At 40.6% G+C, this 21,213-nt stretch overlaps 1 protein-coding gene across 3 annotated transcripts; it reads left to right on the top strand.

The window, feature by feature from the left end:
• The first annotated feature begins 184 nt into the window (after positions 1–184).
• mcrip1 (MAPK regulated corepressor interacting protein 1) lies at positions 185–21,213 on the top strand. Of its 3 annotated transcripts, none has more exons than XM_062970524.1 (6): positions 185–341; positions 969–1,030; positions 2,952–3,070; positions 3,528–3,629; positions 5,079–5,188; positions 19,717–21,213. In XM_062970524.1, exons 2-5 carry the CDS (start codon positions 1,023–1,025, stop codon positions 5,141–5,143), a joined length of 294 nt encoding a protein of 97 aa, XP_062826594.1. In that variant the 5' UTR covers positions 185–341; positions 969–1,022; the 3' UTR covers positions 5,144–5,188; positions 19,717–21,213. The 3 variants fall into 3 exon arrangements, with proteins under 3 accessions (XP_062826594.1, XP_062826593.1, XP_008102803.2); XM_062970523.1 differs by lacking the exon at positions 19,717–21,213 and adding an exon at positions 18,715–19,710; XM_008104596.3 differs by lacking the exon at positions 19,717–21,213 and having other exon boundaries at positions 5,079–7,693.

Below are 21,213 nucleotides of genomic sequence, written 5' to 3'. Positions count from 1 at the left end.
CTTCCTTCCTTCCTTCCTTCCTTCCTTCCTTCCCTTCTTCCCTTCCTTGGGCCCCTGTGCTAGGCCTAAGGGGCTGGAGAGGCGCCACCCCTCACGCTCGCCCCTGCCTCCCGTTTCCATGGCCACCGCTCTTCCTCCCCCTCCTCCCCCCGCGCCCTGCCCGGCCGCCCCGTTTCCATGGGAACGCCTTCCCTCGGGTCCACGGCGCGGGGGTACCCGAACCCATCCGCCCGCAGTGCGCACGCGCGGCCCGGCCTAGGCGCGCTCTCTTCCGCCCGGGGCCTGGCAGCAGCGAAAGAAGCCGGGACCGGGATTTGGACCAGGCCCCTGACCCGGCCCAGGTGAAGGGGCTTGGCGGAGGGGAACCACTGGGGGGCCCAGTCCGGCCCACCCCCTTCCCACCGCCACTCACCGCCGCCCGCCTCCTCCCATGAAAATAAATACTCCCTCTCTATAGCAGTGGGCCCTTCAGTGCCAGCCCCACGTCGGCCCTGGAGGGGATTGCGCGCAGGCAGGATAGCGGAGGGGGGAAGAAAGGGATTTCCACAGCCTTCGTTCCCCCCCCCCCCTTCCCGCGCCCTCCCCCTTGCTTCTGTTGTGGGAATTGTTATCAGGGATGAGGATGGGTTATGTCGAGGGAAGCTTTGTGTAGTGAGTGCTAATGCTGCTAATAATACATAAGATTATTTTTTTTTAGAATAAGAGGCCTGTGAAAGAGGAGAAGCGCCCTTTGAGTAGGAAGGGTGGTTGGGAGGCTTCTGGGTTTGTTGTGACTTGCACAGTGCTGGGATGCAGAGGAGGGATGTAGGGTGCCCCGCGCTTCCTGTGGCACCACACGGGCCCCCACTTGTCAGGCTGAAGTTGGATGCAGGGAACCTGAAGTTCTTTTCAGTCACTGAAGAATCCCACCTCCCCAGGGTGAATGGGAGATTTGTTCCCTGTGCACTCAATGCCTTTCTTTATTCTAGCATCACACACCCTGCATTTCCAGTGCTTGGGGAGAGGCTATTCAAGATACAACCATGACAAGGTGAGAAGGAATGAAATGTGTGCCAAGGGCAAGCTGGTTGTGAAAAATATCTGAATCTACACTGATTTGGGCTGTAGTGCTTCCAATAATACAGTGGTTCTCAACCTGTGGGTCCCCAGATGTTTTGGCCATCAACTCCCAGAAATCTTAACAGCTGATAAACTGGCTGGGCTTTCTGTTGTAGGCCAAAACACTGCTATAATAAGTGTGGGGGGATGTTGGAAGAATTTCTGTGACTAGAAATAGAATCATAGAATAATAGATTTGGAAGAGACCACATGAGCTATCTTGTCCAACCCTCTGTCATGCAGGAAAAGTACAATCAGAGTATCTGACAGATGGCCAATTATAAAATCAGTTGATATTTTGAGTGGACTTCCAATTGAGAATCTGATATTTAAATTGAGGTACCTCCCCACCAGGAGCCCCTGGTGGTGCAGTGGATTAAATCGCTGAGCTGCTGAACTTGCTGACCAAAAGGTCAGTGGTTTGAATCCAGGGAGTGGGGTGAGTTCCCGCTGTTAACCCCAGCTTTTGCCAACCTAGCAGTTTGAAAACATGCAAATGTGAGTAGATCAATAGGTACCGCTGCAGAGGGGAAGGTAACGGTGCTCCATGCAGTCATGTCGGGCACATGATGTCGGCTCTTCAGCTTAGAAATGGAGATGAGCACCAACCCCCAGAGTTGGACACGACTAGACTTAATATCAGGGGCAAACCTTTCCCTTTATCTTTTACCTCCCCACCACCTACTTAGGTTCACTAGATATCCTTTGACAAGTTACTTCTTTGCTTTCTACACAAGAATATAGTTTTCTGAGCATGAAGCAAAGAACTTTATCACAGTTCCTCAAAAATGCTGAAGGGTTTAGACCAGTGGGTCCCAAATTGTGTTCCACGGAACCCTAGAGTTCTATGAAAAGATCATAGAAGTTCCACAAAAATTATTTAAAATTTAAAAAAAATTGTTAAGAAGTCCATGACAGAATATGAAGATCTTAATGAAATTCACTGAACCTCTGCTTTAAAAATGAAAATTGAACCTCTATTTTCAAACCTACTTTATACAAAACATCGAGGCAATACCGTAGGAGTAGATGAAAGAAGGAAGAACTTTGTAGGCTCACTGTTATGGACAGAGTTAGGATTCTGCAGGAAAATCAGGAATAAAGTTAGTGTTTCGTTGGGAGAAAAAGTCTTTGAAACGGTTCTATGACGAAAAATGTTTACGAACTGCTGGTCTAGATTTCCAGATGTTAGCACTATATGTTGTCGAAGGCTTTTATGACTGGAATCACTGAGTTGCTTTGAGTTTTTTGGGCTGTATGGCCATGTTCCAGTAGTATTCTCTCCTGATGTTTCACCAGCATCTATGGCAGGCATCCTCAGAGATTTGCTCAGAGGTCTGTTGGAAGCGAGGCAACAATCAAGTGTCAATTAACACCTCCCAAACAAATGGTGCCCCTGGGCAACAACAGCTAGCCTTTGCAGCTGCAAAGCTACTCAATGCTAATCAAGCTGGCTAATTACAACATTCACACTTGCTTCAGACAGACAAAGGTTCTTTCTTCTACCCTGGACATTCCACAAATATATACATCCACTTGCTTCATTTCCAATAGACCTCTGAACAAACCTCTAAGAATGTCTGCCATAGATGCAGGCGAAATGTCAGGAGAGACTGCTACTGGAACATTGCCATAAAGCCAAAAAACATACAGCAACCCTGTTAGTGCTACAGTTCTTTCGTCTTTTTTATTTTATACTGGCAGGGGTTTTTGGGAGTAGAAGTCCAAAATATCTAAGGCTACCTTCAGATCTAAAGAATTAAAGTATTGTTTTGCTGGATATTTGATTTGAAACAACTTCTTTTGTTTGTTTATTCGTGGAAGAGGTCGCAATCTTTTCTCATCTCTTCCAGCTCTCCTGTCTCCAGGGTTGTATACAATGGGAAGCGGAACAGCAGTCCTCGCTCTCCAAGCAATAGCAGTGAGATCTTCACTCCTGCACATGAGGAAAATGTGCGCTTCATCTATGAAGGTACAGCACTTAACATGTGCAAAGGCTGACTACAGCAGTTGTTGCATCTCCAGTGCAACAGCAGAGATTACAACATTGCATGCTACCCTATCCCTGACCCAGTTATTTTTCTCATGTTGTTGCCAGTTCTAGTGCTAACATTTTTCCTACTTATATCTTTAAATACCATATAAGTTAATTGAGAAAAATAATCGAAATTGAGGCCAGCCTATTAGAGGTAAGTTTGACACTTGGACTTGATAAGCTTATAAAATTCTGCATGTCAGGCCCATCTCTGATTTCACAGCCACCATTGCACACCCTCTTTAGCTGCTGCTTTTCTGTCATCTTAAAGATACTTCCATTAGTAAAGATGGAATTTTTGAGTTTTTCAAAGGCTGGCAGTAGTTCTGCTAAAAGAGAAGGTTCTTTAATTTCCATGTGAAATCTTTCCTCATTGCTCTGTTCTTATTCGCAGCATGGCAGTGTGTAGAACGGGATCTCCGCAATCAGATGGCAGGTGGTGAGCGAGGACTTGTGGAAGAATATGTGGAGAAGATGCCAAATCCCAGTTTAAAGGGTGAGTTTCCTTTAGTCTTTTGTGACCTTTCATGAGGAGGGTCTGACTTAGCAATGGTTATCTACAGCTTGGTGACATTCATCTTGTTGTAATGCACTATATGTAGGGCTTCCTTTGAAGAGTGTTCAGAAATGTGAATGAGTCCTAGTGATAATTTGCTTCTACAGCATATAAATCTTCTATTTTACCATCTTTGTTGGGATCTACTTTATGTGCAGCAAGCGGAATGTATATATCTCCAATGTTAACCTACCCTGCTCATTCAGATCATAATTTGAAATCAGTTACTATGTTTCTTCATTGTTGGATATGAGGCAGGTGGCTAAACAAGAAAGGATCTTCCCAGCAGTTGGTCCCTGGCCCTGTAATTTCTTCCCATGATCAGTGCATTTCCTACTATCATAGAATCTTAGAGTTGGAAGAGATCACAAGGGTCATCCACTTCAACCCCCTTCCATTGTAGGAACACATAGTCTTCATCTCTCCTGGCCTTCAAATTCTTTTTGTTCAGGAAAGCATTTGGAAAGGAGACCTAATATGCCCAATTGCTATGGTCTTCCTCTCTTTTTTCCTTTTAACTTTTAAGTTTGTATTTTCTTTCTGGTTTGATAACATGGTATACTATATTGTTTTCTTTTTAATGTTAATTGTCTTAGAAATCATAACACTCCAAAGTTGTTTAAAATAAATAAATATACATGATGACAACAAGCTATTTTAGCTTTATATAGTCTTCACTGTTTTTCATGGTGTTAAATTTTAATTATTATTATTTTTTTACAAAATTGCATGACTGCTAGATTTTGGTGTATATCATTCCTGAGATAAATGTCTATTTTGTCCCTTTCCCAGGTCATGTTTTCTTTCTTATTAACTGTCCATTATCCTAACTCCATATGTCTTTCACTTTCACTAGAAAAGTAAGATGCTAAATCTGCCAAGGGGATAGCAGAGGGCAATTTTTTAAACGTATACTATAAGAAGAGCCTTGCTAGGTTTGATCAAGGATCTAGCTGGTCCACCTTTCAGAACCCAATAGTGGTCAGCTTGATGTCTCCAAGAAACAGCAATATACTCCTGAACATGTAGTGCATTCGCTTATTGCCAATAGACACTGATAAGGCTTCTTTCCATTCATTCAGTGATGGAGTGTGTGATTACAAGTATCCCTATTTTCCTTAGGGGGAAATCCCAAGCTTGTCTAGAGTGCTTCTTACTTCTGAAGATAGATTACAGCCCCGTGTAAAATTTTAGACTGCCTGAATTTGGGCTGACACAGTTTATGGGCTATTGGGTTACCCTAGACTGGGTAGAGAAACCAGGTTAAGCACTTTAATTACCAGTTACCTATGGTTTGAATTATTGTTTAGTATGGTCATTGTTAGGTGATGAGAGTCTAGCATGTTTGTTCTCTAAGTTGCCTCTTTCTTATTTCTCTTGTTTTGACAGCATTCAAACCTGTTGACTTGAGTGACCTAAAGCGACGGAATACACAGGATGCTAAGAAATCCTAAGTGGCTTGGTCTGGCCCGGCCCCAAGTGCTCGCCTGTGGCCACCGGTACATGAATTTGATGACTTTGTGTTGGTTTCCTCCTTTGATCTGGATCATGCCTGGGATTGGCTTTGAATTTCCTAGGAAGGATTGGCTTCTTGCTCCTCCTTCAACAGGCCTAGGCTGCCTGCCTTCATTCTACAGTTGGGCCCAGGATTTCTCTTTTTTCCTTAGTAAATGACATTTTGCTCTGGCAATGATTGAGAAGTTGATATGTGTCCCATCTGATTAGGAGTGTGGAATAATGCAGAAGAATCAGGAACAATCAGGCCTACTCTCTCCCTGTAGTATTCTCTCTCTCTTTTATTAAAGATTTTAGCACTAAAAGATAGTAAAGGGGGAAAGGGGGAAAAGAAAGAGAAAGGAAGAAAAGAAAGCAAGAAATGGATTACTCCCATTTGTCTTTTTACATATTACAACAGAATATACATATTACATAATTAGTTATGCATCACTCTGTAATATTAATACATTTTTTCTTTTTCTAAAATGAGTTTCTCCTAATTAACAAAACTAAAAGTTACTACATCTTTTTCATTTTGCAAAAAGTCCATACGGGGTTTCCAAACTTGTTGCTAATGACCTTTCTGTAATTAAACAGGACAATTTGTCCATTACATCTAAATATATCAGTTTATCCCACAAACTCATCCATAATATTGGGTTCTTCCATCTTTGAGCGTACAACAATCTCTTCTGCCATGGTCATATACTGGAGCAATCTTTCACATGACTTTACATCTAATAGTCCCAAAACAAACAGTTCTGATTTTAATAGGCCATTAGTCTTTAAAATTCTCTGCACCAACATATTTATTTGTTTCCATTTTGTAGGCTTCTTCACATGTCCACCACATGTGACAAAATCCCCTTTTTTCACATTTACAGCATACATCAAAAATGTTTTTATAGGTTTCTGTGAGTTTTTTGGGCTGTATTGCCATGTTCCAGTAGCATTATCTCCTAATGTTTCACCTACATATGTGGCTGGCAGCTTCAGAGGTACTCATTCTAGACAACCTTTCTGGTATCATGTACTAGCTGTACATCATTTTATAAGCTGATATAATATAAATGTCAGTCCCTTAGACCACATGGTCTCCTGTTAGTCCATTTTTATATTCTAATGAGTGTTCCTGGCCCATTTTATCATGCAATTTTTAACTTATTCATCTTTCAGTTCAAACTGCAACAATTGTTTATGCATCTTAGTAATTACATGCTCATCATTTGTATATAGTTGATTCACATTCTGATTTACTCTGTTCAAAGCCATACACTTTTTTATCCCTTTAAAATCTTTCTATTAATTGTAAATAATACCACTGAAAAACATATCCAACTGCTTCTAACAGCTCTCCTGATTTAATTTTGTACCCCACCAATGCCATTCCAAATTTTAGCACATCATTCATTTGTCTTTGCCAGTAGTTTTTGGATTAAAAAAAATTCTTGTGCTGAGGCCCATAAACACATTTTGAGCACAGCCTGGTTTGTATCTATTCCATATTCACAGTGGGGGATGTCTTACAAAATTATTTTTAAAATTTGCTTTAACCTTGACTCTCAGTACTGAAAAAGTCGATGGCATCCAAATCTCAAATTGTGCCCTTCCAACTTTTAATAGTCTTTTATTTTATCACCCACTCCTTAATCCAAACAAAATACCACAAAATACAATTTAAAGTGAGGTAAACCTAATTCTTCTTTTTTCTCTGCATCTTTTAATACTTTCTACTTGTGGTTTCTTCCCTTGCCAAATAAATTTGCTTTTACTTGTTTGCCATTCCTTAAAAGGTATACCAGTCATCAAAACTGATATTGTCTGGAATAAAGCATCATTCTAGGTAAAACATTAATTTCTATCATGGAATTTTTCTCCCTATAGTTTTCTCAAACCCTAAACCTTCTTGATACAAGCTAAGAAATAATGACCCTCGGACGGAAATATTAAGGGTGGCTGTCGGCCATCTTGTCAATACATGTGGAGATTTAGATTGAAACACATAGTATCTGAGCTTCTGGTCTGGAGGTTAAAGGGTGTTGTGCTGCATTGGCTATATGTTAAAAGCCAAGCCCTTCAGAACAGTAACGGGAAAGAGCAGAAAACAGAGGTTAAGGCCCCAAGACAAATTGATGGAATTTTCTTGTATGGACAAAGTTTAATGGTTTCCCTTGCCTTCTACTGAAAAGATTTTCCAGGTTCTGTTCCTTTGTACCCTGTCAGCAGCCCCAGCTGGGAGAGGGAGCAGATGTGACATTTCTGAGCTAGCCCTAGAGCCCAGCCCCTGTGCCACAGCATTGCTGAGGGATAGCATTGGTATGTCCTGAGAACTGGTAAATGGCAGAAGTACCCATGCTTCTGTCCAGCCCAGGCACTGATGTTGGAAACTCTATCCAGATGGGTAGATGAGGGATATGGTGGCTGTTGCTTTCCTTTTGTTATGCTCCCTCTTGGTCTGTGTCTGTCTTCAAGGAGGTTTGTAAATAAAGGCTGGTTGGTCATTTTGATACTTTGTTGTGAAAATTTGTTCATCCTAATTCTGTTCATATGGTTTGAGTGTGCTTACAATCTGTCTCTGGGTTCTGTGATGTACTCTGATCTGCCTCACACGATCTACAGTGAAGTTTCTCAGAAGGAATTGAATTAATTTTGTTCTTTATTTTGCACTAATAACAATATTTTGAAGATTTCATTGCTTGCTTCCTAACCAATAGTCTCCTGGTGCAGGGTTCCTGAAGATTTGTAAGTTCTTGAGCTAAGTAGCTTTGTCTTACCTTACTTGCAATGTATCCAATCCACTGTGGTTGTGTATATGTCTTGAAGGGTCTTAACCTTGTGCAGTCCCAGGAATTAGGGCAAAGGTGGTGACATCTAGTTACATCTGATAACTGCATATTCCGCTGCTTGTCTTTAGAAAGATTGAATTTTAAACATAATGTTTATTGCCAATATATGAGGTATGGGGAAGGGTACAATAGTAGATATAGAGCGGGCATTTTTAACATCTTATTTGCTTTCTTCCGTTGTTATTTGATACAAAAAGTTTCTATGATGTTAAAAAAGAAAAGAGGAAAAAAAACATTTCCTTTCTAATCTAAAACGGAAGGATAGAAAAGTGGGTATACAGTGTTTTAGAACAAAGGAGATAGAAAAGTGGAGAAATGGAAAATAGAAAGCCCAAAATAATTCTTCCTATCCTGTCTCTGCTGTCTTCTTTATAATCAAATAATCTATCCCTTTTGTCATAAATCTTCTTATCTCTGGTAGCTTAACTTTCCAGGATCCCTTGGATATAATGGGGGATCCTGCTGTTATTGTCACTAACTTCTCTATTTTTTTCTTTTCTTGTTATTCCTACATCCCTGTACTACTCATTTCCCCTTAATGCTGTAAAAAACAAAATATTTTCATTTTCTTTTCTTCTTTTAAATAGGTAATAAAAGGCTGCTATTCTTCAAATTTAGAAGGACCTGGCGATTGTATAAGTCTAGTCAGTTAGTCCATCTCAGCCATATCCAACATTTTGTGATTCATAAATTGGGCGGGAATTTCTTCTTGTTTCCAATAATAAGCACAAACAATCCTTGCTGCAGTTACCATATATAAAAAGAATATCAGATTTTTTTGGTAGTGTTGAATTTGTAAATCCCAACATAAAGGCTTCTGATTTTAGTGGTACTTCAATTTTTAAAATATTTTCAATTTTCTTATTATTTATAATCCATTTTGTTTTGCTTTAGGACATGTCCACCACATATGGTAAACAGTTCCATCTTTGGATGACATTTCTAAAATTTTGGTTCCATCTTTGCTAATCTTTCTGGCATCATGTACTACCTATACATCATCTTGTAGAATTTTTTTCTCATTCCATAGCATTTTATAAATTGAATCTTTGTTTTCCATATTTATTCCCATTTATCTAGGTAGATATTATGGCCCATGTTCTTTGAAAGATTGCATGTTGTTCCAAAACAAGTTCAGTTGGACTCCACTCTTATTTCAATATGTAATACTTCATAAACCATAGGATGATTTACCTCTTGGAGTGGAAGAGGAGGATTTCTCCAAAGCAGTGTTTTATGTTTGGTCTGAAATAACAGCTAATGTGAAGCAAGTACTTCCTGCTTAACTTAGTATTTCCTTGGCTAAAGGCATATTCTAATGTGGTTCTTCTTGTGGTCGGTACCATACCACTTCGTTGATTTTCTGTCATTGCAATATAGATGCCCAAATGTAGTATGGGTACTGTTATTTGTGGGATTGCATCTAATGATCTTAGATGGTATCTTAAGACCAGATAATGGTGTGGTTGGATTTATTCAAAGACATGTCTGGGCGACAGGATGGTATAACCTTTCAGTCCTTGATAACATGCCTGTAGTAGGTGAGGGGTACTGTTAAGGTTTTCCTCCTCCTTAAAAGCTGAGGATTAAGATACTGATGCCTTTCATTGAACAGCATGACTTTGGTAGGATTACTGTAGTTTTCCCATTACAGGCAACTAAACTAGTCTGTTGAAGTATATTTCAGTCCTCAGTTGGTTGCTGTGTTCAGTTTGCCTATCTTTGTCTTAAATTTGAAATCTTACTCAACTTGTTCAGTCTGTCTTCATATTTGCTTCAAGTGAGTAATGTTTACCCCAGTTTACTTCATTTGTTTGTTCAAATCAAATGGAGCATAAGAACTTGGATTAGAAGAGAGTGTTGTCCTCTGCCAACATACAGCACACAATCTAGATGGTGACACTACAACAAGAAGCATTTTGTGTCACAATGTCATGTAGCTGTTGAGAAGAACACATTTGGAATATAAAATGGTGGAAATAAAGCTTTCCTGTGGTATATGATATGATAATGAGAACCCATTTGGCATTTCAGTATCATTAAGTATGCATGTCTCTATCATGCAGTACTCTAGTCCTTTTTTGATTGAAATTGAAAGCTAAATCAGGTGACAGGCTAATCAAAAGCAGTCTTATTTGTCAGCCTAAGCTAAACAAAACGGGCAATCTTCCAGGGTTCTGGAATGAACTCTTACTTAGGGTAGATTCACCTGTTTGAAGATTATTTTTTTCCATTAATAGTTATTTGTATTATTTATTGTTCTGTTAGTTTATTCTGTAGAACAGTAAAACTGAAAAAGCAAACAGCTGTGGCCTCAAATATCCCTGAGCCTTCCTTTCCATTTCTCTCTCTTGAGGGAAAGCCAAGAGAATACGACCAACTATTATTGGCAGTGGCTGGTTCCATCCCTTAGATCTTATCCTTTCTGTTAACTTTATGTTTTGAGATTTGTATTTGTAGTTTTCAGAAAATATATCAAATATTTATTGAGTATGAATTGACTACCTCATAAATTATTTTGTCCCTGCTTTCTGATGGTGTGGGGGCATGTGACGGTTTATGAATCTTTGAGAGTAGATATCTTAAGTTTCTGGGAAAGCCCATCTGTTGGATATCTAGAATTAAAAGTGTTTCTGGACCACAATGTACAAAAATTAAAGGCCATAAACCTGGCCTTAAATTCTTGGCCAGATCATTTCTTGGGCTATAGCGTCAATTGTTATTTAATGCTAATGGAAGTATTGAGCAATATGAAGTAAGATAAACACAGATTGGCTCAATATGTCAAACCATGTCACAGAAAGGAGCCAAATAGTAAACATTTTGACAAGTGTCTATATTGTAGTCTTATAGCTGTTTCTCAGCAAAAGTAGGTGTGGATCTAATGTGAGACACTTGATTTGCAGAAAATCGTGATAGTTACATAGAGGGTGCTAGGTCAGAAGCAATCTTGTTATTTACTTTACATGAAGGATGCTATGAGCCATCGGCCTCTACCTCACGGTACTTTCTGACAGACTTGTGCTAAGTGTTTTCCATACTTATGTGATAGCGCTATTTTTTTGAGAGAGCATGAGACGCCAGAGTAGCTGTACTAGGGACCTTGGGTTTAAATACTGCATCTATTAATATACTCAGATCTGTTTTCCTCCCCTGGTCCAGAGGATTTAATGTCATTTGAAGTCTACTTATTAGAGGCAGGATTTCTCCTCTCTCTTCACTAAGACTAAACTCTGTTACCTCTGCTCCAAATCTTTTGAAACCTAACCCCATTTTCAGTCTGACTGTGTGATTTGTGATCTCTTTCCATGATTTGTGTGACCTGCTTTCCCCCCTAAAGTGGGATTTTCAAATTTTGAGAAACATATCATTCTTAGTTTAAAACGTAAACAGAACATGTTGTAGCCCATGTAGGTATAATAAACACTCATTCCAGATATAGAAATGCCAAGATTTTTTATACTACTTGCTCTATTAGTTCTATACCTAATACTGCACTAGTTTCAGATTGAGTGTTAAAAAATGCAATATACTTTCAGCTAGCTTGAGACCCGGGGTACCTTTGAATCTCTTGTAAGAAGGGCATAATTAGGGTGCATTTGTAATCTGTTAAAAGGGCTATCCAGAGAATCTAAAAATAGTTTGAGCATTGCCACAAAGCCCATTTATGGAAAGAAGAGGGTTGATTTAATACTATAGTTTAAGCCTGTGGAAAGTTAACATAGAAGCAAGGGTTTTTCCTGTCACTGAGGATTCAGCAGCACACTAAATGGGATTCTGTGTTGCATTAAGTGAGAAGAGGTCACTGCAGCATAATGTTGTCATGCTCAATCAAAAACATAATGGGAGAGAAAATTTTTATTCATCCATCTATATGTCACTTTCCCCCCAGAAAATAACAAATATTCTTCTAGATGATGAAAATGCAATGATTTTTATTTGTTCTCTCACCTCATTTTCAGCATTTTAGTTCACTCCTATAGGGATTTCTTCCACATAGAACTATAGGTAAAGAAGAGAAAAACCTTAAGCATTTGCTAATCCTTTGTCTTAAAGTAATTACACAGGTGTATTCACCCACATATTGAATATATTTTCTGTTTTCAAACCTTTTTTCCAGAAGTGGACAAACTTGTTTTGAAACTCAGGCTTTAGCATTCTGAATCCACTTTGACTTAGAGAACCTTTCTCAAGCGTTGATTAGCTGGTCGTTGCTGTCTGGATTTTGTTGCAAACTTGGTTTTTTTAATGTGTATTTTGAATTACTGGTAAAATTTAAGTAAAGGCTCTCTAAGTATCTAAAACATGTACAGAAAGTGATAGGTAGTAAATGGCAAATGAGAAGGCTGAAACAAAGTGAAAATTTTAAAACACGAAGAAAAGCAAGAATATTCTTATGACTATAGTGCAAGGATGGGCAAAGTGTGGCCTTCTAGATGCCATTGGACTTTGACTTATTAGCCCTAACTATCACTGTGAAGGATATTGACAATTTTAATGCATCAACATCTGGACTTTGTATACTTTGATGGCAGAGGAGCAGCTGATAGCTTTCACCTAGGAGATGGATAAAGTGAGATATACCTGCTTAATGAGAGGCAAAAGAAAGTGAAAGTGTGTCAATCTTTATAATGCTCTTAATGTCCTACCTTAAATTCCTTGGACATCAGCAACCAGTGCAATGTACTATCACATTGAAACCACCCAAAATGGATTGCATCTGTCCTCGGAAAAAAAGTGGATTGTATTCCTTTCTTTTTGTTGACAGAACCGTAAGCCGCTTGCTTAATTAGAAATAAATTTTCATGACATTGAGTCAAACAAGAATCTATCCCTCATTCCTGTTTTGTTTTCCAATCATGTTTTTTGCCTTAGCAGGGAATTTGGTAAGGTAGAAAACTGGATGAATTATGAGAGTTATTCCCCGTTCTGGCCAGAAGATGGTGGTATTGGTACAAGATAAGGATTCATCATTGGGGAAAGCTGGCTATTTCGGAAATAGGTTGGTAATTAAATTTTTAAAAAGGAATTCAGGCATTTTTGTCACAAAAAATAACACTAACTAGGTCATGTGATGGCCTGTCTGGTTCATTGGTCTCTCCTATATGCTCCTCAAGAGAATGCATAGTAGGGTTCATGTAAACAAACAAACAAACAAACAGTGGGGAACACATGGCTCTTCAGATGGTATTGGAGTATAGCTTCTACCAATCATTATCAGCATCACCAAGGATAAGAGATGCTGAAAGTTATGTCTATCGCTATCTGGAGAACCAGGCATTCCTCAGCTCTGATAGTGCCAGGAATCTGTAGAAGTAATATAAATGGTCAGTAAAGTGTCAGAACAATACGATGCTAGAACATCCTAGTTGTCAAAACAGACTAATCAAATGAAGTGTTAAGGGAGTAAGATGTGATTAAAACAATAAAAATACCATCACTAACTAAAACCCTCACTGATCAAAATATATACAAAACTGGAAGTCATTTAGTATGGACTGTTAATCGTGCATTCCTGACAATCTGTAGGCCAGGGAGAGAAATATCTTGATGACCAAGGAAATGCCTGATCCATGAACTTTATCCTGAAACCTGGATCACTTGCCATATATCATATCGACTGTTCTCAACCCTGGACAATTGGTTACAGCACTATTCAAGAAACCCATGTGAATGGTCTAGATAGCTGTCATTGTTCATGGGGTGTTGTAGAGTTGGCTCAGTAGGAATGGTCACCTAAAACAAAGGTAAGGAAAAGGGTTTGCTGGGATATCCAAGTTCTTGAGTGCTTTTCTGAAATACTTGGGTTAAGGAATGAGCAACACAGACTATGTTCTGTTAACAACTTGGTTTGATAAATACTTCCTCTGTTGTATTTGGAACTGATTGTTCTTGGAAATCAGTTACTTGCTTCTCTGACTCAGTTCTTATGACACATTTAGCTAATAAGCACATATTTAAAAATGTATATTTTCCCTTTTTACGATGCAGTTGCAATACTGTTATTAGCTGCCAAGCAGGAATAGGTAATAAGATATTGGACTCCATATTCTCTACTGAAGGGTCTAGAAATTGGCATGGGATGGTTGTGATACTCTAATGCTTTGATAGGGACGGCTTTCTCAGGTTTTACTAAGGTACAAAAATGCCTGGATTACATGACTAGGGCCTCCTGTTTTATTATTCAATTTGCAGTAACTCCCTGCCTTTTCTTTACCACCCTCCTCTCCCCTCAAATATTTTACGAAAAGAGAAGTGTGCCACTGGGCTTTTCTGATTTTGTTTCATGGAATGCTATGGCTCCAGGGGCCAAAATCCAGTCCCTGGATCCCTGGAGCACAGTGGCAGCTTCTTCTGTACTTTGTGATAGATATTTGTGATAGATCTTCATTTTCTTCTCTTCAAGAAAAAATGAAGACAGCCCATTATGCAAGTTAGGTTGGCTCCTTAAATATGTTATGTGGCATTGTAATACATTCTATTTTATTTTATATCATTTCTAATAGTTCTCGACATAGTTTGCCTTTTTGATCACTGTGCAGTACATCAAGTTGATGTTGTCAGTGAGCTATGTTATCAGATCCATTTGCTACATGATACTTCTCCATTGTTTTGGAATCCAATGCTTGAAAGATGCAGCCTTGAGTTTTAATGCAGTGCTTCTTATGAGTCACTCTAATCTATGAGATGTGTAAGTCTGTCATAGTCCTTTGTAAGCTTCACTGCATTCAATCAGTTTGTATTCTTTAGCAGTTTTTCTAAACTTTCCCACAGCTTCATTTCTATTTTATTTACTGATGGATCCAGAAATACCTTGTAGCTTACTTTTTTGTTATTGCGAAAATATTGTACTTATCCTTAATCTCTTTTTTCCTGTTTTATAACCTGATACATGCATGAAATGTATTTCTTCCATCCTGTGACAAAGATTCCATGGATTTCATTCTGGCATGGACTGCAGAAATTAGGATGTCAGAATTTCAAGTACATGTATTTCATCATATATAGATAATTGCATAATAGTAGCACCCCCCTTTTTGGGGGTTCCTTTTAATAATAATAATAATAAGAAGAAGAAGAAGAAGAAGAAGAAGTATGGATTGTTGATGTTGCAATCCCAGAGGACAGCAGGATTGAAGAAAAACAACTGGAAAGGCTGGCACGATATGAGGACATAAAGATCGAATTGCAAAGACTCTGGCACAAGCCAGTCAAAGTGGTCCAGTGGTGATCGGCACACTGGGTGCAGTGCCTAAAGACCTTGGTCTGCACTTAAACACAATCGGCGCTGGCAAAATTACCACCTGCTAGCTGCAGAAGGCCACCTTACTGGGATCTGCACGCATTATTCGCTGATACATCACACAGTCCTAGACACTTGGGAAGTGTCCGAAGTGTGATCCAGTACAACAGCCAGCAGAGTGTCTGCTGTGGACTCATCTTGTGTTTCCAATAATAATAAATTTATTTATATCTTGCCACCATCTCCCCACGGTGACTTGGGGCGGCTTACATGGGGCAAAGCCCGATGACATAATTGAACAAAATAAACAACAACATAAACACAATTCATGATATAAAAAGATAAAAACAGTAATACAATATAGAACAAGAATATTATAACAGTAGTTAATAATATCAGTCAACCACCAGGCACAGTTCTATCATCTCCATGGGTGGGGAAACTGAGGCAGCAGTGCAAAATAAAATGATGAATTAAATGCATAGAAGGTAAGAACCTAATAAAATGCAGGATAAGGTTATTAATATCATCTGTAGCTGATTATCTAGTGACTGTCTCACCAAAGGCCAACTGGAACATCCAAGTCTTTAGTTGTTTTCTGAAGGAGGATAGGGAGGGAGCTAACCTCATCTCCCTAGGGAGGGAGTTCCAGAGCCGGGGGGCCACAGCTTGTCCCCACCAAACATAACAGAGGAAGATGGAAGCGAAAGGAGGGCCTCCCTGGAGGATCTTGGAGATCGCGTAGGTTCATAGGGGAGGACACGGTCCTGAAGATAGGCAGATACAGAATGGGGTATGATGCCTGGCTCGACAGCAGTATGTGTGAAAAATACCTTGGAGTCTTCGTGGACAACAAGTTAAACATGAGCCTAAAATGTGATGCGGCAGCGAAACAAGCCAATGGGATTTTGGCTTGCATAAATAGGGGTATAGCATCTAGATCCAGGGAAGTCATGCTACCCCTCTATTCTGCCTTGGTCAGACCTCACCTGGAATACTGTGTCCAATTCTGGGCACCACAGTTGAAGGGAGATGTTGACAAGCTGGAAAACATCCAGAGGAGGGCAACTAAAATGATCAAGGGTCTGGAGAACAAGCCCTACGAGGAGCGGCTTAAGGAACTGAGTATGTTTAGCCTGCAGAAGAGAAGGCTGAGAGGAGACATGATAGCCATGTACAAATATGTGAGGGGAAGTCATAGGGAGGAGGGAGCAAGCTTGTTTGCTGCTGCCCTGCAGACTAGGACACGGAACAACGGCTTCAAACTACAGGAAAGGAGATTCCACCTGAACATCAGGAAGAACTTCCTCGCTGTGAGAGCTGCTCAGCAGTGGAACTCTCCCCCGGACTGTGGTGGAGGCTCCTTTGGAGGCTTTTGGGCAGAGGCTGGATGGCCAGCTGTCAGGGGTGCTTTGAATTAGATTTTCCTGCTTCTTGCAGGGGGTTGGACTGGATGGCCTGTGAGGTCTCTTCCAACTCTACGATTCTATGATTCTAGGTCCCGAACTGTTTAGAGCTTTATAGGTAATGACCTGCACCTTGAATTGGGGCCGGAATGCTATCGGCAGCCAGTGAAGCTGCTTAAACACAGGGGGGTTGACCGCTCCCTGTAAGCAGCTCCAGTTAGTAACCTAGCTGCCGACCTTTGTACAAACTGCAATTTCTGGGCCATCTTCAAGGGCAGCCCCACGTAGAGTGTGTTACAGTAGTCCATCTTTGTGCCCAGAGTTTGATAGGGAAAGCACTCTTCTTAAGGAATCCAAATCCTTCTCTAGATAAGTGCTGCTCCTGTCATTACATCCTGTTGCCATGGAGGCCCATCCTTCATAGATGATGTGTCATTGGCCACTGTCTTTCATTGCCAAGAGAAAATATCAGTGTTTTTGACCTTCTGCTCTGTGCTGGAGCCCAGGAGTGCTGGAGGAAGAAAGAGTAGACTTAGGTCCACTCGGCACTCTATTACTTTCTTCTCTTAGTCCCTTGGGTATTACAGGGAATTGATGGATTTCCCTGAATAGGCCTCCCTTTGCTGGGATGTGCAGGCAGTGCTAAGAGGAGCTGCTGGGATATTTCTTGTGATCAAATGGGTATAGTTTGTTTGGAAGTAGCCAGGGAGTTTTGATAATAGGGTGAGCTAGTCCTGGGTTATACCAAAGACATGATTTAGGAGTGATGGAAACGGACATGTGAAGAAGAAAAACAGCAACAGCTTCATTTCTTTTTAAAGAAGCTGTTTCCAGGGACAAAGATCATGATAACAGAGGCCAGAGCCATGCACTGTGGACATTTCCTGAACAGGGCAGAACGTAAGTCCAGTGTGGAATACATCTCATCTCATTAAAACAGTGGATGTGGCTCTTAATGAGACATGCCGCATTATCATATGCCGTGCCGCTGGAGAAATTACACTGTTTAGCTGGACCAGTATTGCACTACCTGATACCCATCAGGAAGTAGTGAAAGGACCAAGGTATTGACATCTCCGCTCCGTCCTCTGTTCAGATATCAGCCACAGGCCAGCGTCTTAAATCTAGAAATAGTTTTCTAAGAGCTACAGAGATGCTTGCAGGAACACCTCAGCAAGCACGAATACAAAAGTGGCAGGCTAAAACTCGAAACCTCAATCAGTGGCTGATACCAGATGAGAAACTCCCTTCTGGGCACACAGAAGACTGGGCAATTTGGAAGACTGCACTCTGGTACCACGAGATGCAGAACCAATCTTAAGAAATGGGGTTACAAAATGGAGTCCACGACATGCCACAGACCATCTACTACAATGCAGTCTGTGCCGTGCCACATGCATAATGGAGGACCTTCATACAGTGAAACCAGAGGCACTTGAAGTGGTCAGCTTCTGGTCAAAGGAAATTTAGTACAATGCCAAGTTTTTAACTTTGTGTTTTTTTAATGCATTGTAACTGTATTCGCAATTTGCTTCTGACAAGATAAATAGGGCAGAACACCCCATGCAAAAAAAAACGGAAAGAAAGCCAGCTTGTTGTCCCCTCTTGAGTTATGATTGGGGTCTGTTCCTACTACCAAGACTCCCAAGATTTGGACCATGAAATTGACCCCAGTAGGGCTCTTACATAAGGATCCGTCTGCTCTTGGAGGATGTCACTAAGCGGCTGTGAGAGGCACAGCATTGCTTACACGACAGGCAGGAGCGCCTAGGGTGCTGTGCTCTCTGGGCTGTAATTTATCCTGCCAGTTCAACTCAGTGTGCCAACTGAGACATGGCTGCCTGTATTGGGCACAGTTACATGGGGAGGGGGTTGAGGGGAGGGGTGGTAGTCCCAGCAATGCCAGTCTGTCTGGTCTGGCTGCCACAGAGCACCTAGTAGCTAGACACAGCCAGTAATGCTGTGGATTAGGTCAAGTTAGACATCTGTCTTCCTGGACTCTTAATGGCACCTGTTGCATTCTTTTGCTGTAGGCTCGTGATTCAATTTAATACCCTGCCAACAGTTCCATCATGAAGACGTGGTCAACTCACCACTACTCCATGCAGCCTTCAACCCTCACCAAGATGCATCTGAGTCCTTTGCTGCTCATCTTTGGTTCGCAGAGTGATAAAATTGAAATGTGATTTTTCCCTAATGCAAGGTAGCTCCGATGCAGCCATCTGTGAAAGAAGAAGTAACTGCTGGGCTTTACTGGATGGAGAATTTTCCCCTTCTGCTTACACCATGATCTTAGGCTTGGTGTATAAGACCTGGATTCTTTCTTCTAAAGAGACCAACCTGAGGAACTGTAAAATTTTAAATTATGGAGTCTTCAAATGTTCAGTCCAGTTTGGCACGTGAAGCCAGTGGCAAAAATGTGGAAGGGAGGTTGAGAGTGAGGGATGATTTGTCATTATGACAATGTTGTACCTTGATTAGAGGGCATCTGGAGGGTAAGAAGAACAACACTTGTTTCTAAAAAGAGGTGTGATGCTTTTTTCTTGGGTGTCACTGTTGAGAGTTATATTATGACAGATCAGAGAGTGAGTTATACTTGCCATGCGCTTGACCCCTCAGCCATATTTACCTTCTCATAAAGTGCCTTTGTGCTCCAGCAATTTGCTTCAATTAAAGTCATTATCTCAGCCAGAAGCACCCGCTGATGGCAGAGAGGCACCCTTGTGGGGGGGGGGGGGGGAGCAACTCTTTCTGTGCCCCTTGCTCATCCCAAGCCTATGAACAGATGGTTGCTGTGGCCCTTGAGTCTGTCCTCAACTGCCTTTGGGCAAAAGGGATGGTGTGAGAGACAGAAAAATAATCATCCCAACAGATAAGGCTGTGTCACTTTCCCTCTCTCACTTTTCAGCTCTCTTGCTCTTCCAGTCTCTAAGCTTGCTCTTTCCATCTTTCCTCTCAGCTTGAGCACAAACCAGAAAAAATATAATGGTTTAATGAAGTGATAAGTTCAGGCTTCCCTTTCCCTTAAACCACAGGTACTCAGCAATGAAGGCCAAGACTTCAAGTATCTTTCTCAGCAGCTTCCTCAAGAAACCATTCTGATTCTGTAAATGTGCCTCTATCTTGGGACATAAGTTGAAGTAAAGGAAAACCCTCCACCATTTCCTGGAGGGAATTCAGCATGGATGGGGGAATCAACAAGCAGTGGAGAAGAACTGTAACTGGGAATGACCCACCGTTGTAACTTTTTCAGCTGGCCAGTACATTTTGTCCAGGGTAAAGATGGGCATTTTCATCTGCTGAGGGCCACATATCAAAAGTGAGTAAAACCAACACTACTGATGGATGAGGTCACAGCCAATAGCTGGAAAAGGAGATTATTTCTCTTACAGTGCTATGAACTAATTGTTTGCAAAGAGCTTTTCAAGTTATGGTCAGGACAGCATGACATTAGGCCAAGGGTTGCAGGTTGCCCACCTGTAGTCTAAGGAAGATGTATGATGCAGGTGAAATCTGTAGATTGAGCCCAGGTCATGTCTATATATTTCAACCCTGAGAAGATAGCCAGCACTAATGCACAAGGCCAAGTGCTTCCTTAGGGCTTGAATTGGCCTTCAGGGTTATAGGCTTAGTAACCCTGCCCACCAGCATTGCTAGCAGCAGTTCAGTAACTACTGCATCCTTATTGTTGAGTTCTTATGGTGTTACTCATGATCCAATTCAAATTCATGATAGGATTACTTTGCAGAGTTTTTGAAAACTCAGATTCTGTTGCAGGAACAGTTAGCAATAGAAAATTATATGTGAACAGATTCATTCATGGAGATGAATCCATTCTGGTTTTTCAATACTCAAGTGGCTTGAGGAGCTCAGCCAGAAACATATTTGATAACCAGACTTCCAAACTTGATCTATTAATCTTTCCCCATATTTGTCTGGTTTTATGTCATTCTGTCCGGGTACCTGCCAACAAAAAAGTTAAATAATAGTTGTAATTAAATAAGTTGTCAAAGAAAGAAGTTTGTCTGGTTATCCTGTGTGATGCTTGGAATTTATATTTATAGCTTATGGTTAATTTGATGTTGAAGAATTGGACCCCCATCACACCAATATATTTTAAAAGGTTTCCTGTAGCTGGTAATGCTCAGCTTGCTCTATAAATACTGTAAAACAGAAGTTACCAAAGAGATGTAAATGTACAACTTGGCAGAATCAAGGGAGGTGATATGTGCCTATTTAGCTCTCCAGCTGTGAATTCAACTAGTCTATTAGGGTTTTTTTTTGCCAAATATGCCTCTGCTAAGTTAAACCAGACACCTGCAGCTTCATGAACAGATATTTTTCACACATTGCTAACTTCCTTCCTTGACACATCTGATGTTTAGACACTTTCATAAAGAAGTAAGGGAATAACAGCCTGTCCAATTTTGAACCAGGAAAGCATTTTTCTTCAGAATGTTGATTCTCCAACATGGTGATTTTAAATTCTTTCCCTTGTTGCAGGTAGCACTGAATAAAGACCTGTGATGGTC

This window comes from Anolis carolinensis, chromosome 2, assembly GCF_035594765.1.
Source record: "Anolis carolinensis isolate JA03-04 chromosome 2, rAnoCar3.1.pri, whole genome shotgun sequence".
In the NCBI taxonomy this organism is placed as follows: domain Eukaryota; kingdom Metazoa; phylum Chordata; class Lepidosauria; order Squamata; family Dactyloidae; genus Anolis; species Anolis carolinensis.
Note: the sequence above shows the minus strand (reverse complement) of the source record. Positions and strands in the feature narration are given on the sequence as shown.